We start from the raw sequence: 26,176 nt of genomic DNA, 5'->3' as shown, positions 1-26,176 counted from the left end.
CCTAATGGTGACGTCGCTGACAGTTGTCTCATTGCATCAGGGCAGCACATCCTTGTACCTTAGCTACAGAATAGTACTTTACCAACAGCATGAACATGTCTGATGGAGATGATTCGAGTTAGACGTTAGTGTTCGTTAGTTCTTAAAGACATTTGACACAAAAGGAAAACACAGGTGAAAAACTACAAACAACAGGTCATACACTCATGTGTTGTATCATTTCTCATACAATAAAAAATAAAAGTGGAAAACTGAAATTTTCAAAGCAACTTACTGCAAGAGATGTTTAGATTTCAAGGCCAACTTAAACATTAAAGTTTAGAAGAAAATTGCAGTTTGTTTGTGTTGCTGGTTGTTATTGTAACCAAGATAATCAACATTACTTTAATTTTATTTATCGGTTTATCCAGACATTATGATTGTTTTCTGTTGGCTAGAAAAGCTCCAACAAGGTGTCTACAGAAGGTGTGTGGAACTTCTGTAAGATTTTTTTACATACCAAAAATGTAGACATCATCCCTTTGATTGACAGTCGATCTTTCCAGGGTGTACAATATCTCACCGCTCCTCCGTTGTCTGCTGGGTTTGGCTCCAGCCCCCTGCAAGGTGGGGGGGGTCACAAGATGAGATATCAAATTAAATTAGTTCCTTAATTTTTTTTAAACTTAAAAATAACCTATAACACCTAGAAGAACAGCGTTTGAATGTGGCTGTGTTTGGATAAGCCTGTTCGTACTTGTGTGTTTGTACTTTTGAACCACAATGGAGCTCACAAATCTCTGGCACCTTTATTTTGAGCTTCCTGAGCTGAAAGGTTTTGGGACCCTGGCCTTACAATTATAATGGATAATGGATGCACGTGTGACTTTTTTTAGTTTGAAGGTGGGAATTTAATAAGAACCAGAATTGCGAAGCTGAATTGCAATCAATAAAATTAAAATGGGAACAAGTTGATTTTGGGGCAGAGTCACCACATTTTTAAGAGTTTTAATCAGATTTCAATGGTCATTTTATACACGCCGTTTTTATGGCTGGGTCACCATTAAGAGTGCCCTCATAACTCTCCATGTTCATTTAGATGTAGCCTGGCACAGCCTGAAGTAACTGCCCAAAGGCATTACCAAAATGGCTGCCGACAGGCCAGACTTGTTTAGGTTTCTGTGTGCACTTAAGTGTCCTCCTTGTAAAAAAAATAAATATATAATAATATATATATAATATATATAAATAAATAAATATTCTCCTGTCTGGAGAAAATGGGTTTGAACACATTTAAAGATGCATATATATTTGTATCAAGAATAGAAGCACAATGAAGTCCAGCCTAGCATGAGTAAAAGGACAGGTTAAGACAAGGACAGAGGAAGGTAATGCTTCACCACGAGTGTTCACCCGTAAGTAGATCAAAGAGTCCCTTCCCTCAGGCTCGACCAGTGTTTGTCAAGATGGATCATTCCTCAGCTGGCCTGTTGTCCCTGGCAACCCCTTCAAATACACAACACACAAATTCAACCAAACACACACACACACACACACAAACACACACACACACACACGGCCTTAGATGAATTCTTTATGCTCACATCAGTGCGAGAGTCAAACATGAAAAGGCAATAAACAACAAAATATATACAGTATATATATATATTTTTATATATATACTTTGTGATGAGTTGACAGGGTCGGTGTTTGATTTGTTATGTGCGCTCAAGGAGCACACAAGGACACATTCATATGAGGAAATAGTCACACTTTTGTAATCATAACCTTCCCCTCACACAAATACAGAGTCGGCATTGACCGTTTCATTTTCTGCTGGCTTTGCATTCACAGAACATCGTTTTCATGTCCTGTCCTAGTACTTCTAAGTTCCTGTTTAAAGTCCAAATGCAATTTAATTGCATTTGTAATTAAATTGCATACTTCTAATGAAGTAGAGGTCAGGTCACTTATGGACCCTGTTAATTTTTCTTTTCTTTTTTTATAACTTTTATTTATCAAATGCAGGTCACAGACATACAGTAAATACAGAACCATGGTCCTCTTATGTGATATGTTATAGTATATAAGAATAAATAAATAATATAAAATTAACACATTTTAATTATAATTATTCAAAAATGAAAATAAGTAAATAATAACAAAAAACAAAACAAATAAAAAGAAAAATATATACACATGTACTTAAATACACATACATATACAATAATAAATTAAAAATACAAATGTAAGGTGCTAGTGCTGCTCATTGAATGTACGCGATTAATATCAATGGCTGCTTAGTCTTCGGTCATCAAAGCACATTTTTTTATGCTGGAGTGTCTTAGGGTGAATAGATCTTGATGTTATCTGCAGCCAGTGGACCGGCACTGAGAGGCGAATCCAGACCTGACCATACAGCGGGTGTTTATAGAGAGACCTCCCGAGTCAGCAGCCCATCAAGATAGTTAAGTGGTGTTTTCCGATGAGAATAGAACCTGTCAGAACCTCTAAATGAAAATTTCATCTCCTTCAGTTTCAGAAGACCTAAAATGTCTTGTAGTCAAATTTTCATTAAGGGTGGCTGAGGAGACTTCATAATTAAAAAGAATTCTCTTACGGGCAATAAGGGAAGCGAAGGCAATAACATTATTTTGGATGGCTGTGGTACAGAAGTCATCGGGGGGCTTGCCGAAAATAGCAATATGTGGGGTTGGAATTAGATCAATGCCTAATATATCTGAAATTGTTTTGAAGAATAGTTGCCAGAATTCAGACAACTTGGGGCATGCCCAGAACGTGTGGGTAAGGTTGCATGGAGTCTATGAGCATCTACTGCATTTCTTGTCAAATTTGTCTGGAGAGAGCTTTGAGAGTTTTCTTTACCCTAGTGTAACCTGTTAAAGACTAAATCATGTTAGTGAGACTCTAGTGCAGCTGGATGACAAACTAACAGCACCCATAGCCCCCTACCAGAAGATCTCCAAGGAAGTCAGTTGGAGTTTTGACTCCCAGTTCATCTAAATATTACGTAAAGTGGATTCATTGGCCGAAGACAGTAAATTATACAAATAGGAGATATGGCCCTTTGACGTAGTGGTAACCTTGAGAGCCAGGTCCATTTCTCTGGGTGTGGGTATATGTGGGAATGATGTCGCGTGCATTTCTGCAAAGTCCTGTTACTGAAAGTAGCAGGAAAAAAGTCTGATTTATGTAGCTTAAAGGTAGAGATTAACTGGTTGAAGCTCTCAAACACACCATCAACGTACAAATCTCTCAAACGACGCAGCCCTTTTTTTCCCAAGGTGGAGAGTCATGGGTCCATTTTTCCTGGAATGAACATGTGTTTATTGCAAATGGGAGTTGTTAGGGGAAGGGTGAGCCATCCAAAGGGACATTTTATTTGTGCCCAAATTTTTAGTTCCAACAACAACCGGATTAGAGGTAAAACTTAGCAGGGAAAAGGACAAGGTACTGCACACCAAAGCCAGCAGCGACAAGGAGCAGGAGGCTGATTCACTCTAGCACCAACTGGACTGAGGAGAAGTAAACCAAGATATTATCCTATGCATGTTGCCTGCCCAATAGTAGCCGATTAGATTGGGCAGACCCAATCCTCCAGCCCATCTATCCCTACAAAGCAGCGTATGACTTGCCCTTGGCAGTTTACCCGCCCAAATGAATGATGAGATAATGTCATTTATGATTATGAAAAAGGATTTGCAAAGGAAAAGTGTTTTGGTAACGCATTCATTTATATAATTTGTATCCTACTGGCGAGGGACAAGGGCATGTATTTCCGTCTTTGTAAATCAGACTTGACCGTCGTAGTTAATGAAGTCAATTTCTGCTCTTGCATTGTTCGCATGTAATTGTAATGCCAAGATATTTAAGTTTTGTGTCGGCCCTTTTGAAAGGCACAGTTGATGACATTCCATCTGTGGCCGGTTGGTTGATTGGGAAGTCTGTCCCTGTCGTGTTCCCCTAAAAAGCGGTAACGGAGCCGAACGTTGGTTGTTGGTGCACACTGAGGCACAGGGAGAGGAGTAGAGTAATTTGACCCGTGAAATGAAATTAGTATTAAAACCAAACTGTCTCAGGGAAAAGAGGAGATTGGCCCACTCCACCCTGTCGAAAACCTTTTTTCAGCGTCAAGAGATATGATGTCCTCTGGGGCATTAGAAGAAGATGGAGAGAGGATGACGTCGAGAACCCTCTTATGCTGCAATATGAGTGTTGTCCCCTTATAAATCCTGTCTGTTCGTTCTGAGAGAGTCAGGGCAGCCTCCAGTCTTCGATTGTCCTGTGGTGTAACTTTGAGTAAGTCTAATTTTTCAAAAAAGTTATGTTGTTGGTTTTCATCAGTGATGGACTCTGTGGCACAGAATGATCTAAAAGTGTCATTAATTTTGTCAGGGTCAGAGGTTATTGAGCCCAGTTGGTCTGTTATCCAATGCTGTTCTTGTTCTTGCCTTCAGCTGGTGAGCCAAGAGGCGTCCAGCTTTGTCACCATGTTGGATCCTCCCCTTTTTATCTGTTGATCTGGTTCTGGTCTTTGATTGCGATGGAAGTACCCCAACATTACCTCAAGCGTCATCACTTTGATGACACCAAACAATTACAGATGTCTTCAAAAACCTGCTGATTTACACAGCACGCATTAGTAGCAAAGAGAAATGACTAAATGTGATTTCAGACTTGAAATAGAAAAGGATTTGCTCTCTAAACTGATCGTTTAAATCTGAGGACAAGTATAGAATATTAAATGTCTTATCTATATAACGCAGCTCATGAGCACACTGCAGGCTGTTAACCATGACTGCTATATATAATGTTTGTTTATTAACAGATGCGTGTACCGTATCTCTAGCCTGGTCTTTAAGCACCTCTTCTATAATCCTCTTTAAATGTTGTCTTTCTTCCCTGTGCCTCTGCATTTAACCGATTCTGTCATTCAGCCTGTGCTACAGTAGCTCGTTTTGTTTTTTTTCCAGTTTTTCAGTTTGTTCTGGAAAGTTGTGCGTGCGGCAGCGGATGGTGGGTGGCTTAGTTTGCTTTTTCTACTTCTATGATAATCTTAGATGTTTCATCCTTATGTTTCTCGGCTTTGATGTTTACAGTCTCGCTCTAATCTAATTCTGCGAACACACAGAGCTCGCTGTTTTGTTCTTCCTTCCTACAGTTAAGAACCCATGACTCCTTCTGCGAGTGTGTGTTAAAAGATAATGAATGCGCATTTGTGTGCGTGCGTGTGTGTGTGTGGGGGGGGGGGGGGCAATTAAACCCAATTCATTAAGGTCTGTCTGGTTTCTCATTAATGGAATAAAATCATGTGCCCTGGCTTTGTCTGTTTATAAACAAGTAGCAGAAAAGAGTGTCAAGATGATGTAGGTGACAATTTGACATTTGGCTCCACGTCTTTCTGTACCTTTCAATATGAGTATTAATGACTGAGCATGTTGGACATCAACTTTTTTTTAGGATTGTGATTTCACTCCTCTCATTCAGGTTTTATTGACCCTACAAAACCCTGATTAAATTGAACAGGCAAATTAACATACCATGAAATAAAGGTGCCCTGAATGACAGGTCTTTGCTGTTTGAGGAATGTTGCCTGTTATCCCACTCATCTGTTAAAGTCCATTTTATGACATTCATCTATTTGATTTGTTGTGTAATGTTGTTCCATTACAGCCAGGCGACCTTCATCTGACATTTCATATAACAAATAACACACCTGCAGGAGACAAATGAGATCTTTAAGGCACCTTCTTGAAAATTACAAGTAACACAGCTGATGGAAATAATTAAGTGCTGCATGACTAATGTCAGTTAACACACTCAGTGTGATTACAAAGATGAGCAAGAACTCTGTAGTCCAATATTTATGAACATTAGTTTAATAATTACAACGTGTCAGAAACAAGAATAAATCAGAAATGTAATCCTATTTCTTTTTTCTTTGCTTTTAAACTTTGTATCAGATTTTTTTTATATATATATATTTAAATATATTTGTTGAACATGTAATCATCAGGATGCATGTAGGTAATCAGCGCATTCTTCTTTTTGCGATGGTTTCCACATTTACTATTTCCTGTCAAGAGCACTTTCATTAAGGAGGTAATTCTATACCTCTCTGCCTGCCGTCCATGGCCTTATCATCCTTACCTGGCAAGCAGATATATTTATCTGTTATTTCATCCATTATGTATTATTTACACCGGAATCATCCGCCCTGACCTACACGCCACTCTAGACTTTCCTGACACGAAATAACAGATCTCTCAAGAGACAATAGATGCACGAATAACAATGGCTGAGGGGTATACTTAGACAGATTCACAGTAATCTATATCTTCTAAGAGCCTTGTAACAATCTAGTACCATGTAGGATTTGCCCTGTGAACTAAACAACATCAGAGAACATTACCCCTTGATTGGATAAAGTAGTCAATTTATGATATTATGGGCTACTTCAACCTAAATGGTGATGTAAGAAACAATGTATTTGATTGAGACCTGGGAGAAATGTGGAGTGGCCCTACTCAGACCTCACGAGTGGGGAAACTAATGATTTAATCTTGGCAGTCCATGTATCATTATTTTGTTCGACATGCCTCAATGAAAAGAAGAGTGATAATGTGTTAGTGGTTTCTTTTCTATTTCAAAATAAAGCAAGACTTTTTTTTTTTTATTAAACACAAATGTTACAGTCATTTGCAAAGATGCTGATCTCCTATCTGGGAATATTTCACACAAAAACCGTTGAGTAAATACGTGTAACCATTATTGTTCTCGGTTGAAATGTATTTGATCAGCTTAACTTGCCTGTGTTACTTTTCATCCTTCTGGTAACCAGGAATCTAATAACTGAGTAACCTTCCAGTCTATATTTCTGTGCCATTCACATAACTTACTTACAGCTACCTGCAGAGCTTGTTGGCAGACACTCCACATGTGGCACCTTGCTGCCTAGAGGTTGTTTCCAGCCGGAAGTTTTTTTTCAGAACAAGGCTGGAGATGATGGAATGACATATACAGCTATTTAATCAGTTTGTAACGCGCCTACAAAACGCCTCTTGCTATTACTGTACTTACAGTTTGGACTTGTGCTCATTTTTTGCCCTTCTCAAGCGGTATCCTCTCGTACAGATAATTCTTTGCCTATTTTCCAATATGTCTTTCAGCTGTCACCATCGCATACACTGGTGAATGAAATTTCTTTACTACAGTTTTCAAAAAGAAAAGCCAAAACCTTTAGCAATCATTCCTGCTGTTATTTACCCAACTTCCTGTGAGCAATTTTCCTCAGAACTATATTGTATTGTAATAAAACAGTCCCTGTAAACGTATTGAGGGCAAGGCCAGATGCTAGTCTGAGATAAGACATGTTTTTTTTAATATTTCATTTGGATGAACCAACAATGAAAACATTGTGGGTTTGCTTATATTGCAACAGTGACCTTGATTCTTGTTTGAGTTTCCGTTAGTCTCTTCTGGTCAGACATCATTTCTATCCCACTGTGTATTGAAAAATTTTGAAATAACTTACTCACCTGGACAAAAAACCCCAAACAAACAAACAATAAATAGCCTGGATAGCCATCATCAAATTCTCTGTTGTAGTCGAACTTCAACAAAGAAATCACAACGACATTATACATTCTCATTATTGAGTTTTAACAATGAGTCTAACCAACAAGCATTTATCTGTGCAGCCTTTCATTTGAAGACATACTGTGTACAAATTGTATGAGACATAATCATAGAAAATTGGGCTCATTATCATAAAAGCAATGCATATGACAGTGTATTTGTTTCCAGGAGACTGTATTGAAAGTCCTTCAACCTCCAATTTATATAATATCACTGCAATTTACTTTTCAATGGATGTTGAAGGGCTGGTCTCTGAATGATATCTGTCTATCTGATGTTGCCTTTGAGATGCAAATGCTGAAGCCATGAAAGAGGTTGCAGTGCATCTGCCTCACACACACACACACACACACACACACACACACACACACACACACACACACACACACACACACACACACACACACACACAATACAATTTCCAAAAGATTGAGCCTAGGTGATCTTGGGCTTTGGCTGCAGGCACATTTAGATGAAAGATAGGCAATCGATCGTCCCAGTGACACCATTTAAGATCCAATTGGTTTACTTTATAAGTAAGGACAGAAGAATAGTAGGATAGGCCAAGAATTTGATTGGGCAGAGTGGATAAGTGGGTACCCCCTAGCTCCAGGTTCTGCGAAGTGTTGATCTGGCTTAGTACAGGGTGCTTTAGAGTGTTGCTGTGTGTGTGCCTGCAGTGCGTGTACGTGTGCATGTGTGCTTCTGGTACAGTACGTACAAGCTTGTGTCCAGGATCTTTTTGTTAGCCTCCTGTGGAAAATGTATAAGAAGCAGGGACATAACCCATCAATAAATGTTGCACAGCACTATTACGCCATTTATCTCCCTTAAATAAGATTATATTGTGTTTAGCTAAAGGAAAGATTTTTACTGGGGTATTTATTGATGATGTGTTTGTAGTCTATTTAACTAAACATATCGGTGTTTATGTGCAGGGTGCAGGATCTGAGGGAGTTGGGCGAGCTCTCTCCTCACTGGGACAACTTAAGGAAGGAAGTGATCACGCGATACGGAGGAATCATCAGCTCCTACCAGGAGACTTTGGCTGAACTGGACAAGATTACTGGTATGACTGGGTTAAAATTCTGTATGCATGCATCAGAACATTTGATTTCATATCTATATGTGACCACACATGCACAGGAATACACATTCCACGATCGTACAAACAACATTAGATTTGTGTTATCGGTGCTTTGCTGTCTTGAATGTTGATCATTCAGATTCGACATGTCCAAGCTAAATTATTTTCTAACCTTTAACCATTCTATTTAGAATGCAGGAGTGTTTGTGCGCCAATCTAAAACTATTGAAATAATAGAAAAGAAATCATAAGTTCATTTTTACATATGTAAATAGAAGGACAATAACTTAGCACTTAGATAGCATATAATGACAGAGATTAAGCACTATAAACCTACTCCTTTTCCTCCTCCTCATCTTTTGGCTAATTAATGATCGAAAACTGCCAAAAGGCGAACAATTGGAAATTTAGTGTTGCATTCTTCAGACCTCAAAATAAATGAACTGGTCTGGTCTCCTTCTGTCAGCTCCCTGTACAACAGCCGACTTATCTACTGGTTGTTATTATGAAATGGCAAATTGTTGACATGAGCCGGTGTTAGTCTGGCCATCTGGTGATGCTGGTGATGATGACAGCGTCTGGCTGGAGCAGCCACTCTCAGGAAGCTGTAATTATATATTTAGACTCATATATTTTAAAAAATTATGTGGACAATAACAATAAATCAACATTCTTATGATTGTTAACAGTTTAATGGTGGATTATAAACATTCATAGTTCATATTTTTGGCTTGCAATATATTATAAATTAGTACAAACCAAATGTCACCGGTCCTGTCATCCTTGAATTGTCCATGAATGTTTGTCTGCTGCTTTGAAATACAGTGTTGCTCACTCTATACCGCAAAGTAGATGTGGATGGTTAGAGGGGTAGTTTGCAGATGCTGACATGATGATATTTAACTGTTGATCAATCAACATTTGCACAGGTTAAATTTGTATTAGTTTCCTTGTAAAATTTCAGCCCTGGAAACATATTGCTTCTGGCAGGAATGTGGACCCCAAAATTCAGAAATGAGGATAATAATGTCTGTATTTGTTTTGTAGATAAAATGAACGTAAAAGTGTAAAAAGTCTGCGCTGTCCGGGCCCTGTGATGTCGATTGTGTTTGAAGCTCATTAGAAGTCAAAACGCTGCCGTGGCCTCAAAGCAGTTAATTTCAGAAAGAGAAGACAACTTTGAGCTGACGGATGGATTCTGGGTGATGTGTGTCAATGGCAAGCTTAGTGAGAGGTTGTGTTCATTTATCTACTCTCTGTCAAGGAGTTTCCATAGCAACAAAGGTTTCATCAGGGGCCGATGAAATATTTGGGTCTGTATGCTTTCCTGTGTTTCATTAGGGTAAACATTTGCAATGCACACAAAAACTGATGCAAATTGCTTCCATGTGCAAAGAAAACTTCTTGCATCTCATTTACTGTGAGTCAGTTTTCTACTGAGTATTTAAATATGTTTTTGCCCTTTTTGCAGATGTTTTACATAATATAGTCAGTTAGCTCTTATTTGAACGCAGGCAGCAATTGGGCAGTTTCTCATTGGCTAAGAAATTTTGGTTAAGTGTTTATGCCTCAGAATACCAGCGGTGATGAGGGGTTAGAAATATGCAGCTTCACCAAATATTGCTTCTGTTTACTTTGATTACACAAAAGCATGATAGAAAACACAAACCGGAATAGGGTACTGTATTTACATACTATACTGCACAATACTGCATGTTCTTACTCATGCAGAAGCCCACACAACAAACGATCTACAACGCTTGGCCTAAAGCTGATGACACACGTATATGTGGGGCACGTCCAGTCCATTCATATTAGTCCAACGATGCATAATCACTGCGCAAAGTTGGCCATGTGGCATAAAACTGCTGTCTTACCTCTCTAAATTAATCATAGGAGTGTTCGGGGTGTAACATCAGTTTCATCTCCCTCCTTAACTTAAGTTGCATCGCCATTTAAATGACTTCATTCAGCAAGTTGGAGGAAGAAACAGGCTAATGCCGAGGAAAGACTTATTTTTAATCTTTCTACAAAAAAAATTAATAATTCAATGTTGTTTCCCGTTGAGATTTTCTTCTGTCTTGTCTAATTTAAAAGTGCATTTTTAGTTCTGTTGTTTGTTTGTTTTTTTTACTGTCCCCATGAAAACATTTAAAAATGACTGAAAGCAGCCTCTCTCATCTTTAATGTAAACTGTTAAAGAATAATACAACAAAACACGGAGTAAAGAAATCAACTGGAAAGCTTATATTGCTCAACAGATTAGAGCTCAGAATTTAGTTGGATGGATAAAGTTTTACCTTGTGATCAGGTCCTTTTTACTTGTGTGGAAGAAGACATTAGAACCATTAGAACACCATTAGAACCTGACTCCTCTTGCTGGTGATCCTGTAGGGATATTTAGATAGTTACACAGCTCCTTGTGCGTAGTTGTATGCACACGTGGGGAGACACACACATAGTTTCTGCTGTGTGGGGGGGGTCGCTGCAGGTCTTTTACATGTGCATTGTATATTCATTTATTCTGTTATCAAACAAGTTTAAGCCAGCTTTGGATAGAGGGAACACAGACATGAAAACGAGCGAGCAAACCATCTATGGGAACAGCGGGAATCCACATCTTTCACAGTTGAATGCTTTAGTTGTGATACTGTCTGTTTGTACCGTTTGTAGGTGGAGCAAATAAACAGATATTAGGTGTGATAAACAAAGTGTTGACTCAACATACAGTTGTACACTGTAATATGGCAGACTGACCCAAACCTCCGGACTTGTTTCTTTTCCTCTTAATAATCTCCTATGTATAATTTAGCTCACGGAAGCTCATACGACCATAATGGCTGGTGATTACTTTTACTCCAATTTACTCTCATCCCCATAATGAGATATTAGTCTGCTGCTTTTTGCTTCCTCAGCTGATAAGAGATGAGGGTGGTTGGGCTTCTGTGCTGTCTGCTTGAGCTCTGAGGGAGGCCGTTGAGGGCGAGGGGAATGGATAATGTGGCGTCGGTCATTATAGTTCCTGACAAGTCCCTTGTGTGGCCCAGATGCTGCAATCCATGGAGGAGACAGTGCACAGCTCGCCATTCTAATCTAGTCCTGCATTAACTTAATATGATGACAGACTATGCTAAACAATTTGTGTGGGCAAGCTGTTGCAGATGAATTATTGATACCAGTGATTAAAGAAAAATGGAGAGTGGAGACAAAAAGAGACAGAGTGAGGAGGAGGCTCGAGTCTACGGCAGTGGGTAAGCAAAGAAAGAGGAGAGGATGAGAAGATAATTACGAAAATTAAACAAATGGTGACAATAAAAGAGTGTCATTAGTGAGGAGAAGATAGAAAAATCTTGTTGCATCGTAGTTTTTTATTTGTCTTTCGGCACAAATTAGTTCTTCAAAGGAATATATCAACAATTTCTTATTGTCAGTGGCAATTACGGCAAAGCCTGTTTCCTAAAGTAACGAAACAAAACTGATGTGTGGAGGTAAAATGCACCCACAGCATAGACTTATTATTTTATACATATTTGATTATGCTTTCAATATGGCTTGGCTTCACTGGCTTGAGCGTGGTTTATGGATCTTTAAATAGGATTATTTTTGCATTTATGCTAATTAGAGGGTGTTTAGTTTCGGGTCAATCCCAATTCAAGTGGATTTTCTTGCGTAAAGGAAGAATCAGTGGCCTGTGCACATTTCATGCATGGGTCAGATTAAGGATTTTCCTTTTATTTAATTCTCATTTCCAGTAAAAACAGATGAAAGTTGCAGAAACTGCAGGTAGCAGAATAAGAGAAAGCAAAGGAGTAGGAGCTACTCTTGGAGACGGATTCCCCATGTTGAGGTTCAGCGCCCTCACTGATTCCATTTTATCCATTTTTAATGATGAGCTGACCTCAGTGAAAACTTCAGAAGCTCTAATAACTGTATTCCTTTCATAAATTAATCATCCTTTCCTCCATTGTTTACCAGCCAGCGTATTAAAGGCATTGACGTAATCCCATTAGCGCAGTGTTTGTTGGACAATACTGCTGGCATTTATCTGCACAAAACTGTCAGTCACTCTTAAAGTCCATTTATAGGATAACAGCTTAAAGCCTCAAGCTATGTAATGTAGATTAAGGTAGTGCTGTGTATCTACTGTATATGTCTGGGAGTTAGGTTAGTTATCGTACACATAGGAAGACAAATGGACATTCCTTCTGTGTAAAATCTATATTAGAACAGTAGTCTGTTGCTTCAGGATATACAGTCTTAGTTGCCGAGTGCTGACATTTGCTATTTTGGTCCCCATGGTTACCCTTTAAGTAATTTATTATGTATCAACTAAAAATTAAGATAACCTTAAAGTTGTAATTGTAGAAAATCTGAACAAGGTAGCTCTTTATGTTCCATTCTGAAATTAAAGGCTGTGCACCCCCACCCCCACTGTAGGAGACTATTCATGCTAGCTTCTTTAGCATGAGCAGGAGGGTGAAACTTTTCAACTCTGTAACTCCAGAGGCTCTGAGTATAGAAAGCTGACAGAAAATATATGAAGGTACCATGATCTCTTAATGGTGGTGACATGTATTCATGGAAATAATGGAGATACCGAGCAACAACACAACAAAGTCTGGAAGGTTGCAACAAACACCGTACATTGACGCTGGTATTACTCGTTTAGCCAACATACCATTTTTCCTGACAAACTTTTTTGCACCTAAACCTAACCAGACCGTAGCTTTGCTGATAACTCATAAGAGATTATTTTCCAACAGTAAAAGTAAAGCTGTTGTCTGGGACTAATGTAAAGGTTTTTTTTAAACTACAAAACCACAAATACCTCCTGCAACATTGTTGAAGCAAGGATTTCATGAGTCCCCTGACCAAAAGATCCTAAATGACTTTAAGTTGGCTTTGTTCCCATCGTGCATGAGTTAATTTTAACAGATGGCGTGCCACTATCATGTAATGTAGTATAAAGAGTCAAGGTCATTTTGTTGCTTATTTCCAATATCTCTCTCAGATCAAGATGGTGTGAGCCTCCGATAAAGACTCGACTATCGCCAGCTGAAAACTAAGCAAAGCCTTTTCATTTTCTCCTTAAATGAGTTAAATTGTATGACGCAAAACTGTTGGTGTCAGACACGACTCACTCTGTTCACACTTCCCTTATTTCACAGCATGGCTCTGATCCTCATACTGTATGTCCGTAGCTGTGGACGAATGAAAAAGTCTAGCTTTGTTCTCAGCACCTCAGGACCTTGAAGACTTAAATCTTAACATGCTTAAAGAGACCGACACCGATCTGACAGACCTCACTTACAAGCCTCTGTTCTTCTGCTCCTGGCAACTGTAGTTTATCTTTTCCTTCTCAGCCTGTCCTCAGGCATCCTGACAGGACTTACTAGAAGCATAGGATATTGTTGGTCACCTTCCGAAGGAATCAAAGGAGAAGAGAAAAGTGGCTGAGAGCAAAGAAATTAAAGATTAAAAGAAGAGATAGTGGCCAGATGTTGGCCAGTACAGCCCTTCTGTCACATGTAGGCAGTCCACCTGGGCCAACAGATGGAGCTTGATAATTCATCTAACCTACAACGGTCACCAGCTTGATTAACTGGTCTCCAGAGACCTGCAGCCACCAGTAGAGGCCTAGCAGGGAAGGGACCTTTGTCGCTGACTTGAAGGTTTGCATTTGGAAATCTCAAGCTCGGAAAAATGTTGAACACGGAGGCTTTCACTTTAACTATATATGGGGGTCAACGGTGTTTCACCAAATGATCATAGTCCTATTAAAATCGAATAGCTCTTTCTTTAGTATCGCATTAATTATTCTGGCACATGGAATGTAATTGTGACCTACAAAACCCCAATACCCAACAATGCAATGAGCAAAATACCAGCTAAAGAGTGAACGTAGTGTTATGGGGATATGAAGCCAAGCAAGGCAGACAGCAGGAGTGTGTCCTATGTGTGCTATGGGTTTGGTGAAATGATGTGGCTGAGCAAAATGGAGAGTGACACAGACTCACTGATTTTTGAGTTGAAGAAATCTCTTCCAGAATCCCATGAGGGAAACATTATTGTATCAGTTCGACTGACGGCTTTGGCCCCAGTGATGGGCTGTTCCCCCTCACCACATGACATGCTGCTTTTCTATTAGTCTCATTATCATTCACATAAGAGAAGGAGTGGAGAGTGCTGATCGCTTCGCCGGTGCAGAGCCTTGATACAGCTTCAGATCATCCTCTGCCTTTCATGAGGAAAAAAATAAACAAACAAAAAACATGCAGTTGATGCGATGGCTTCACTGCAGACAGCAGAGCAACATGCAAGAACAAAAGAGCTCAGGAGCAGTCAATTTTTAGCAGCTACGCAAACATTCAACGCTAGCAAACATGATAGGGTTAACGTCTGTGAATGATGTGTGTCAATCAGAATACATTTTAAAAGAGAGCCAATGAGAGGGCCCCTCACTTCATTCTACACACGAACACTAGTTGGTTGTATTGCCAATTCAACTGCAATAGCCGCGTTTCAGTCTATCAAAGCCTGTCTGTATGCATTTTTATGTCAAGAAAATGTGGAAGTCGAACAGTTAAAACGTCAAGATTTGGATCTGAATCGATGAACAACACTACTAAATACTCAGATACGTGAGTGGTTTTGTGGGTTATCTTTTTAGCACATCAATTGAATACTCAATATTTTGTTCTCTGTTTGAGCTTGTTCTTTGATGGAAGCAGCATATCCTTTACCATTTTAGGTTTTAGTTTGCTCTAAGGTTATTCAGATGAAAGGTAATCATTAAACTAAAAACGACAGTGAACAGACACAACTCCTCTTTTGCTTCATTACATTAGAAGATGCTCATATTACATTACTTTTTTTTTAATTACATAATTATGTTGTACATATTCTTACCATTGATTTCCTCTATGACCTCTGCAACACATCATCTAAGCTGGAAAACATCAATGAACTTCCACTCTTAAAAATTAAAGGAAGGGGCCAACTTTTATTTGCTGCCCCCTCCCGTGTCAGACAAGATAGAAACTATTCTCTCCTCTGCATATACCCTAAGGAGCTGACACCCACTGGCACTGCTAGCTTATTGATGAAAGCTAGTCGGTAAGCAGGGAGCAGTCATATTTCTATCAAAAGTCATCAAATACATTTAACCTAACCAACCGAACCCTATTAATTGGAAATAGAATACAAACAGAAAATATCAAGACAGAGGAAAGCTAACCTTCCATTCCACTACTATTCATTGCGGGAAGTCAACTAGCAGTCAGCCGTTCTTGCTGGCTCAGAGCTCCCTAATTCAAACAGAAGGTTATCAATCTTCTTTTCCATGCAGTGATGGCAAATAAACTTATTTCCCAAAAAGTTGGCGTTGTTTCTTCAAATTTAATTGCTTCGATATGGTCAAAGTCCTGCGTCCTTCAAGATCATTTGATTACAAGTTTTGATGCCAAAAGTAGATAATTAATGTTTATGATTTGTTGTCCTGTTTTGTTTTTTTTTCCTTAGTACCTATTTTGAATAAGCTTATATTAAGGGAAAAATACCCACTGGCAAACATCACAACACTTCAAAATTGCTTCTGTGGCTTGATTGTTCTTGAAAGCTTAGCTGCATCTCAAAGTCGCTTGTCAGCCTTATTTACATATTTGAGATTTGAGAAGCCAGCACGGAAAGTGAGACTGTTTCTTGAGCTCAACTCGCAAACAAAGAGTATTGTTTGGGAGACTTTTTAATTGGACTCCTTGCACAAAGTATGGGCTGCAAAGGGCATGAAATCCTGTGCTTAAAGGATTACACACACACACATCCGTGGGTGTTATAGGCAGTTGATTAAGAATTTATTTTCGAGACGCACGTTGATCTCCTTTTGATACATTCTCGTTCTGATATTTGCTGATGAGTGAAATGGCTTGGATGTTTATTAGTCATAACACTTTCCAACAAGCGATAATTTGTAACCTGCTGCTGTATTTATAACCTTTGTATAATGTGTGACATTTTCTATAATTAACCTTTTTGGCTGGGTAGCTTTTACTGCTTTGAAATTTAGGTTTTACAGTTGGCTGCTCTATTTTGCACACGTTTTGCCACGATTAATATGAGATGAATACCGAGGCAATTAGGTTGCAATAAGTCGAAACATACAATTTATAATTGAATCTTCACTGGAGGTACATTTTCAACCTATTTAAATGGGTTTTTAAAATGGGCTTGCTATTCCATTTTTATCACTTAGTTGTTGATTAAATCATCAAATATCATTGATCATTAAAAAAGATATCAAGTCATTCATTTACACAAAGTAATTATTTTCACCAGAAAAGACAATCGATTATCTAATGTTTGTTGGCGTCTTACTGTCTCTCTTACATGTAAGCTCATTAACAAGGTAATTGAGAGGAAAACTTCATGGAAAGATATTATAATAGCTGTTTATGTCAACCATAAAGGATATTGTGAAAATCTACATCTCCAACCTTGCAGTGATTTTATAACAATGTGACATCAATCCATCTGGTTTTTCAGGACGTTCATTCAAGCCAAGTTGCTGCAAAGCCCAGAAGTCTCTGGAGTTCATCCCAATCAACCTGCACACCCAGAGGATGAGAGTGACGTGCCCCAGAAAAACAGGTATTGCGCTGCATTCTTACATTTATTTCAGGGGTATTATTACACTTAATGACGTCACGCAGTTTCTAAACCTGCTGAGAAGGAACTTTCTTCAATAGACAATAGCGCTATTTGACCTGAATCACTGGTGCACAGGCATTGAAATTTATGAGTCAATCTTAAGTTAAAGGAAAAGCAGCAGGGAATATGCGTCTGACACATATGCAGCGCAGAAGCTGCTGTGGTTTTCACCTGCTGTTGTCTTTCTATGCATCATTTCCCAAAAATGAAGTTAGTGTCATTTCAGGTCATCACCAAGGTTGACAGGTGAGAATAAACTTAAAGAGAGATAGAGAGAGAGAGATATCATTTAAAATTATTTGCTGCAGGTCTCTGCTATGTTTCCTAGCATGTAGCGGTTGTCGCTCCCAGACATAATCAAAAGTTGACTACTTATTTTCACTTAGTTTGGTCTGGTTTCTGTCAGTCAATATAATATACAGATATACAGTCTCTACAAAAGCCACTGCAAAAGTAAAAAAAAAAATCAGTAAATATGGGTTATATTCACGACTGAAAAAAAAACTAAATGAGTTTCACAGTGTCAGAGAGTTCTCATAGCATTGAATTAAATTCCAGTTGACTCACCTATGCACACAAAGCTACGTGGAAACAAGGTGTCATTGTCCAACCAAGGCTGACGACTATAGGCTCGGTTATGTTCTATCACTGAATTGCTGTACAATGTCCCACATCTGCATCGCGATGCATCTTTGAGAAATTTCCACACCGTTATCAGGTGAACTGGACGAGACTGTCACCTTCACCCAATCTCTTTAGCTGGCAGAGGCTGTTACTGCCCTGGAACTGTCTCACTTTATTAAGCCCGCTAACTGCTGCTGCACTATCTGAGAGTGGGCTCTGTTTCAAGTCTTCACAGGATGATTGATGGAAAGCTCAAGACAGACCAACTGTAGTTCTTTCAATAAAGACATTTGGAATGACAGATAAAATGACAGATAAAATAAGTAAAATCAAGACATCACACAACACTGCCACTGTCTTGTTCTGTCAAGCCAGGACAGGAGGGAAATCAAGGTCGAGTAAATCATAGTGGAATTTTTCAGCTGATTGATAGACACTCCGATAATTACCCTCAATGGGCTTAGTTCACATCTTGATTCAGTGTGTGTGTGTGTGTGAGTGCGTGTGTGTGCATACGTTAGGAATACCCGATACAGACTGCATCCATCAGCTTCAGAATGTGAATTAAGAAATCTGGATAATAATATTGATGAGCAGTGATCCCAAAAAGTATATTAAATGGCTTAGTCACCAAAATGATGAAATTATTTCTATCCTGCAAAAAGGGTTTTTATTTGTACAATGAATGTTTTTTAATGCATTCAGATGAGCTATTTCCTGTCCTTTATTCCCACACTAAGCTATGTGCACATCATCTCACAAATAACGCAGCTAAATGGATAAAGATTCCACATCACCCAGCGTCTCCATGTACATGAGGTGTGCAGACAATCATTCATATTCAAGGTTAACATCACATCCTGTGCAACTGCAATTCATCACACTTGATGTGTGCAACCAATTAGGCGAGCTGTCTCTGACTGATGTCTACATATCCATAATGTACAGTAGTCCTCTATCAAAAGAAAGCTACCCCAAGTGATGGATGCCCAACACAGTGTAATAAGTGACAGTTGCTGGCTGTATGAGCCATAGAAAATGTGAACAATGCCCACAATTGTATCTGTGTTATACATGTTCTTCTACATCTATCACTATTAGCTTCTGTATATCCATGTATTCATAGCAGAGATGAGTTCAATGTCGTTGTTTTTCAAAGAACAGTTGTCTTCTTTGTCCTTGGATTTAACATTTAATTTGTTTACCCACTTTTTAAATGTACTCGTATCTCTCACCGCTGAAGGACAAACAGACCTAAAAGAATTGTGCACATTGTTTAAGGACCGTGCAAGGCCATGTGAAAAGCATTTTTTTATTGGTCTTTTACATGTTTGGATGTATTTAGCAAGAATAACACCATGTATACTCATGATAGCCTGATGACAGATATACCATGTAAGTGTAATGTTCCTTGTTTGATTCCAGACAGGGTCATTTATGGCGTATCATTTCGCATGTGTCCTGTTTGTATTTGTATCTGTAACAAAAAATATCTTGAAGACACAGAAATGACATACAAGTCTGCTGCCTGAAATAACAGTGGTTTCACACTTGAGGTGTTGCCTTCTTAGTGCAGTTTGTGACGTGACCACACCAATTACTAAAACAGCCTGTGAAAAAGTTGGTCACAATCCGCTTATAAACAAACTCTGTTACAACTTGACAGTTTGATTAACAGGTCAACATCACAAGCCTAAAGCCTAAAATGGTTCTCTAACCATACAGTATGTGCCTTGGAAGAGCTCTCCTAACCACAGCAGCCGGTGAAGAAGAAGAAAAAGACAGACACTATAAGTGAAAAATAGAAGTAGAAATATGCACAAGTTCAGAACTCAGGTCCTACTTCCTGGTTTTACTTTCTTGGTTCTGCTCCTGCCACATCTAGCCAATGAATGGAGCAAAAACACCCAGCTGGTTTATAATGATGCTTTCTTATTAGAATGGATTTTTGTCTATTTCAAAACAAACCACGACAGGTGGAAAAGGGGCTATAGGTGTGAATAACACTCTTAAAGCAATACGTAAACCAAAAGATGTGTCAACAACAAGCTAGTTCACTAGTTCAGCTCTACCGTGAACAAGCTCAAACAAGTTAGTAAATGTGTCAGCTTGTGTTTCTGGATAAAGAGAGAGTGGATTTTATTAGATGATGTGCTTGAGAGTTGGTAAACTGACATGTTTCGACAATTTTGCTATTTAAAAAAAAAAAAATTCACTATGAATTATTAGCAATCATTTGCTTTTAGCTTCAAGCCAGATAGAAGTAGCTTGCTGCCCCTGCATTCTGAAATCAAAGAGAAGTAATGCAGGAGAAAGCAATGTTTTTTCTAAGCTCAAGACATCTATTTGAAAGTCAGAAAGAACAATTGGGTAAAGTATCACCTCACAAAACACTTTCTTTGGGGGATTTTACTATGAGCTGTTCTCATGGTCACGGCAACATTTTCAGCGAGTGAAACAACACAAGTTGAGGCGCATGTGCCCTGACCAACCAGGAGTAGTCTAGTGTGCATTTAAGGAGACATTTCAGCACCCACAATCACGTAACTGTGCTGTTTGTTCAGAATCCTGAGGTAAAACATTCAAAAACGGCAATCCCTACTATTTTGCTCCTGCACCCACTGCAGCATCATTAATTATTTAATAGCAAAATTGTGTTTTCCTAAACACAATTTTGGTAAATGGCTGCATTAATTAGCTATAATGTATTTTGGCGAATTCTGTTTTAGTGTGAAGTGAGCATATTAATGGAGGCCAAGCAGACTGATTAGGGAGTAATCTGGTTATGCCAGAATAGCACTAGTTAACATGATGTGTCATTCAACTGTGTCAGATGGAAATCATGTTTATAGTTATGAAGGTTGCAGGCAAAAAAAGCTTTCATAGAGAAGGACAGGAGGTGATAATAAATATATTATACAGTTTTCGACAGGCTCTCCTGGAAGGCATAAAAGTTACATGAATATTTAATAATAGTGGAGACAAAAGGGTTTAAGAGAAAAGTTTAAACCTGAATTACTTTCTCACCTCCACTTTTCTGATAAAGACAGTTACACCTGCAGGCAAATCAAAGAAAACAGCTCACATTAAGATTTCAGCTAAATAGCCATGTGAGGCTTCTACTCTGATTAATTCACTGCATTAATCTTATTTGACAGTAGTTGCTGTAAATTGTTCATGGATTAGATGAGTCAGGCACAGGAAATCAGAATCGGCCTCTCAGTGGAGCTGAGTTGGAGATTCCAACAGTGCTGAATTGATCTCCTGTTCAGTGGGATTTTCTGAACTTCCCTCGAGTTTACAGTTGAAAGCTATGTCTGGGCACCCATTTACAATTGTTGTTTACCTCCAGAATTTGTGGAATCCATTCATCCCTCCATCCGTGCAATATTTCCAGCGCCACTGGCTGTAACACAACCCCAAAGCATGAAAGACCCGCCCCATGCTTAACAGTTGGCGAAGTGTTCTTTTCATGAAATGGAACATTGCACCACCACTCCTGAGCCTGCTTAGTCTTCCAGTCAAATGGTGGGGCATATGAACAGCTCTGACAATTTTCTTGGGCTTCTGAATCTCAGCTTGACCTCCATTGTTCCCTGAACCCGCTATCTCTTAATTGTATTTCACGCTGTGAAAACATCAAGTTGAAAACGATTTGCTTTTTGCTTGTAGCCACCCACTGCATTTTTCCATCAATAGGTTTTATTTACAGAATATTACAAAGCTATTTAAAGGAGCCTGTGGTTGCTGAGTGTCTGTTCAAGGTTTGACGAGTGAGATTTTTTATAACGCTTTGAAATTTGCACCAGCTGACATTTCCTTTTGACATTTTCATTTGTTGACATGGCTGAGGCCCTACAAGCTAATCAGAGTCTGACACCTTGATGCACAAGACTTCTTTACTTTTTGGATGTTCAAATCATGCGCATGGCAAGGTGAAGTTTTTCGTTTGCTTTAGTTTGATTTTAACTCTTCTTTTGGCTTCTGGTTTTATGTTCCGTATCCTACAGAAGCTGTGTTTACATCTTTTCAATTATAAAATGAATCATCAAAATGTTTTTTTGTCATGGGTGCTCAGATTTTTGAACAAAACAGTACCCATGCAATCCACTCTATGATGCAAATGATTCATTTTGATTGATCATCCTGTAATAAAAGAAAACCTTTTTGGGTTTATGTGTGTGCGCTGAGAATGGCTGTCTTGAATAAAAATGACAACTGTAAAATATTTGTATTATTTGCAGAGCAGAGCTGAAGGCATTCTTCATCACTCTTCTGGCTCAAGTAAAATTATGTTTTGCCAGTGTTAAACAGGATTTGAAAATGGGTTTGAAGTGTAATGACTGACCTTGACTTCCACAATCAGTTTGCTGCTTTAGAAAGCACCAGTCTTTTCACTACTCAAACAGCTTGTTTCTTTGTTAGTTTATTGAAAAAGGATGTTGTGAGAGGAAGAGCAGGCAAATCTAACACAAATTGGTCATTGTGCTTGATGCCCTGAAACCCACCAGTGTATCAACCATTGTATTTCAGTGTACTTTTTTCTGTGGGAGAACCAATTAAGGGACATCTGAAAACTCCAGGGGCCAAACGTGTGGCGGACAAGGAACCTCATGGCCAAGCGCGGGATAATTAGTGCAAGAAGCGGTGGATTGTAGCAAAGCCCCCACATCAAACCACCATCGGACTACCGTGGTGTTCTTAGGGGACGGGAGCCTGTTGGCCACACTGTCATTCACTGTGGCAACACTAAGAGCTATGTTGTGTCATTAATTTCTTTTTTCAACCATTTTTCAAGAGTCTGAGCTGTTGCTTTCCCGCAGGTGTTCATTAACTCACCTGGCACTAAACCACACCAAATATTCAACCCCATAATCCCTCTTTCCATCCCCCATGCTTTTCTGATTTAATTGTCAGTTTCATTCATTACTCATTCAAAACAAAGCCTATTGAAAGCACCTCTATGCTCACCTGTCAGTGAAGTGTTTATTTGCCTTTGACAGCATTGTACAGATTGGAATGAAGCGCAATGACATTTACTGTTCTTCTGGTTCAATGGAGCTAACGTTGCTTTTAGACCAAAAGATGGCTTAAGAGGATGGAACTAGTATTAGAACAATCCAGCCACAAAATCAATCAACCTTGAATATCGTGGCATTAAAGCAAGCGCAGTGATAGAGTTCAGAGCAGTGACATGCTACTTTTGTGTGTAAGAATGTGGTATGTAATTTGTTTTAAAAGGTAGCTGATCGCTGGAAACTCCTTCCTTAAAACTGTCACATTTAAATATGAACACACAGCTGCATGAACCAATCTCCAATGCAGCTTTTCAGGAATAGCTTTAGATGATATTTTGCAAAATTCTGATGCCAAAGTGATTCATTTGAAATGCAGATTAGATAGGAAAAGACACTGTAAATGGTATAATTTAGTCTCTTGAACTCACTCCAAGGTCCTCCAATGCATAAGTTACCAAGGTGTTTCAATGTGTTGTGTGATAAGATAAAGCTCTGCATCTTAAATCCTATGAACTGTTTCCTCTCTTTACAGATGCCTTCTATGACATAGTCACGGTCGGTGCTCCTGCTGCCCACTTCCAGGGCTTCAAGTGTGGTGGTCTTCAGCGTCTCCTCAGCAGATATGAAACAGAGAAAAAAAGGTAAAAGGAATTTTAAAAGAAAAACCTTCTTAACCAAAATGTGGGGGTGGACAAAAGTATGGTAAATTGAAAACAGAGTGCAAGGTGTAACAGGCTTGTATGGGAAACATACTTGGAAATGACTGACATAATCCTGTCCTTGTCCTGTGGGCCGAATTTTCCAAGCCCCATACAGTTACTTACAGCCAAGCCATGCTGAATTTAGTCTGGAGCTTCACTGCTTCTGACAGCTCAATTTGACTGGAGGCAGCAGGCATGATGGAAAAGGTTTGTTGAGTCAGAAGTTCCTCCTTGCTGGCACTTGTCCCTCGCAAGCACATTTTCCTTTCTTTTTTTTTTCCTAAAGTGTAACTACTAACTGAAGAGCTATATATTTCGTTAAAACTTCTCTGCTGCCTGCAGGTGCTCGCTCTTGATGAGCACTTGAAATCAAAAACGACTGGTCAAACCGACAATTTCTGTTGATTCATAGGTGAAATTGTAAGGGGTGGGAAACACCACTGGACAGGGTATGAGACGTTAATGCCCCTCTAGATCCATGTGATAACCAAGATACGAGCCTTCGCTGAAGCAATATTCCAGTTCCAGAAATGTCTTGATTAGTTTGTGCCTTTTAGATAAGTGATGTTAAAAACAGAAAAGAGTGAAGTAATGTTACTTGTACCACAGCAGCACTGCACAAGTATTCTAGCTACCAATAGGTCTCTTAAGTTGTGTGCGTTTGTGTCTTTGACTTGACTTGTGTTCATTGGGAACACAGCTTAACAGTGTCATCTGACAAGACAGCCTGCGCATACTGCTTTTATTTTAATTTTTTTTGGCAACTATCAAATTGACTGGTTTGGATTTTGCTCTGATTGAGCTGGTCATATCGTCTTGGCGTTCATCTCTCTGACCATTTTCAAATATTTGAAAATGCCTCCTACGTTGAGTCAATGGGGTTCAGAATGGAAAACTTGGAATGGCCAAAGAAGAAAAAAATATTACAAGATGTGACTTGTTCATTCATATGTGGCCACAAAATATGGTATTAGTGATCCCATAATGAAATTAATCAGTGTCCTGAAGATAATAAGATAACCTTATCCCATCCATCCATCCATTGTCTACAACTTATCTTGTTAAGGGTCAAGGGGAGGCTGGAGCCTATCCCAGCAGCCTTTGGGCGAGATTCACCCTGGACAGGTCACCAGTCCATCACAGGACCAACACATAGAGACAGACAACCATTCACAGTCACATCTACAGTCAATTTAGAGTATCAATCAGCCTCGTCCCCTCTTGATGTCTTTGGACTGTGGGAGGAAGCTGGAGTACCAGAGAGAACCCACACAGGAACAGGGAGAACATGCAGACTCCACACAGAAAGATCCTGTGCTGGAGCTGGGACTCGAACCCAGAACCTTCTTTCTGTGAGGCAACAGTGCTGACCACTGTACTGTATTACCGCGCTGCCCTAACCTTATCCCATGATTGTTTAATTCATGGCCACATGGTGTATAGGAACAAGTTATATCTTGGGGTAACACCACAAAATATTTTTTCTCTCTTTGCCCACAAAATGTATATGTAGTCTTTTTCTCTGTTGCCACTCCATACAGCAGAGTTGTGTGATGGATGTAGGTTACTTTATGACTTGAAACAGCCAATTATGCCGGGACCAGTACACCGAACTTTTGACACTTTTTAGTAATCCTGCCCAACTGGTGGGTCAGCCATGCTCCGCTGGTGGGCAGCACCCTGCTGCAACATTACTCATATTGTCTCCTTAAGCCTAAGATCAGCAGCATCATGTACATTGTTGCCTTTGTCCTTTGGAAGGAGGTATATGCCATGAGTGTTCAGTATGTGGTCATTTGAGTGATGCCAAAAGAAATGAAGAATGATTTTTCCCAAAGCTCCCCATAGAGTGCAAAGTCATTACAGACCATGCCAGATCCAATTAGTTAGAGTTTGCAGCTCAAAAAAGAGGAGACGCGAGGTAGGATGGAGAGGAGAGAGGTGTGGGTATAGAGTGGATAGGTTGGTTGGAGGCCTTTTCTGATGATAAAAAAATAAAGGATTTCTTTATGCTGAAGTGCACTAGTGAATTTGCTAAAGATGATCAGTTTTATCTGCTAGCGTGAACTCTGATAAGGTTAGCATATTGTCAAGAATCCACTGAAGTGAAATCATTGTCTGTGAATGAGAGATTAGACGTCAGTAAGAATTCTCCCTGGAGACAGAGCTTTTTGTTTCATATTTGACTTAGTTAATGACTCACTGTAGCTTAAATTTTCCAATTTTCCGCCTGGCTAACTGACTGGAGCCTGTGTTGGGTCTTATCCATGTTTGACCTGGATTGCAGTCATTTGTCAATCATCCTCAGAAATAGGAATTAATGCTGTTTCTCGAAGTATTCCCACTAGCCTTTGTAAGGGAGGTGCGCTGTCGTCATGTGTGTGCAAGTCTATCTGGGTCAC

At 39.2% G+C, this 26,176-nt stretch overlaps 1 protein-coding gene across 12 annotated transcripts in view; it reads left to right on the top strand.

Moving 5' to 3' along the window:
- Positions 1 to 26,176, top strand: part of inpp4b (inositol polyphosphate-4-phosphatase type II B) — a 232,724-nt gene that overhangs the window by 174,130 nt on the left and 32,418 nt on the right. For all 12 annotated transcript variants that reach the window (XM_086211739.1, XM_086211737.1, XM_086211738.1 and 9 more), the window contains 3 exons: positions 8,577 to 8,707; positions 17,267 to 17,371; positions 23,606 to 23,714. In XM_086211739.1, the coding sequence (XP_086067865.1) occupies positions 8,577 to 8,707; positions 17,267 to 17,371; positions 23,606 to 23,714 (345 nt within the window). The remainder of the gene's footprint in view (positions 1 to 8,576; positions 8,708 to 17,266; positions 17,372 to 23,605; positions 23,715 to 26,176) is intronic.

Source organism: Aulostomus chinensis, chromosome 8 (genome assembly GCF_037954235.1).
Source record: "Aulostomus chinensis isolate RoL2024-O1b breed Wild chromosome 8, RoL_Achi_v1.0, whole genome shotgun sequence".
NCBI classification, from domain to species: domain Eukaryota; kingdom Metazoa; phylum Chordata; class Actinopteri; order Syngnathiformes; family Aulostomidae; genus Aulostomus; species Aulostomus chinensis.
Note: the sequence above shows the minus strand (reverse complement) of the source record. Positions and strands in the feature narration are given on the sequence as shown.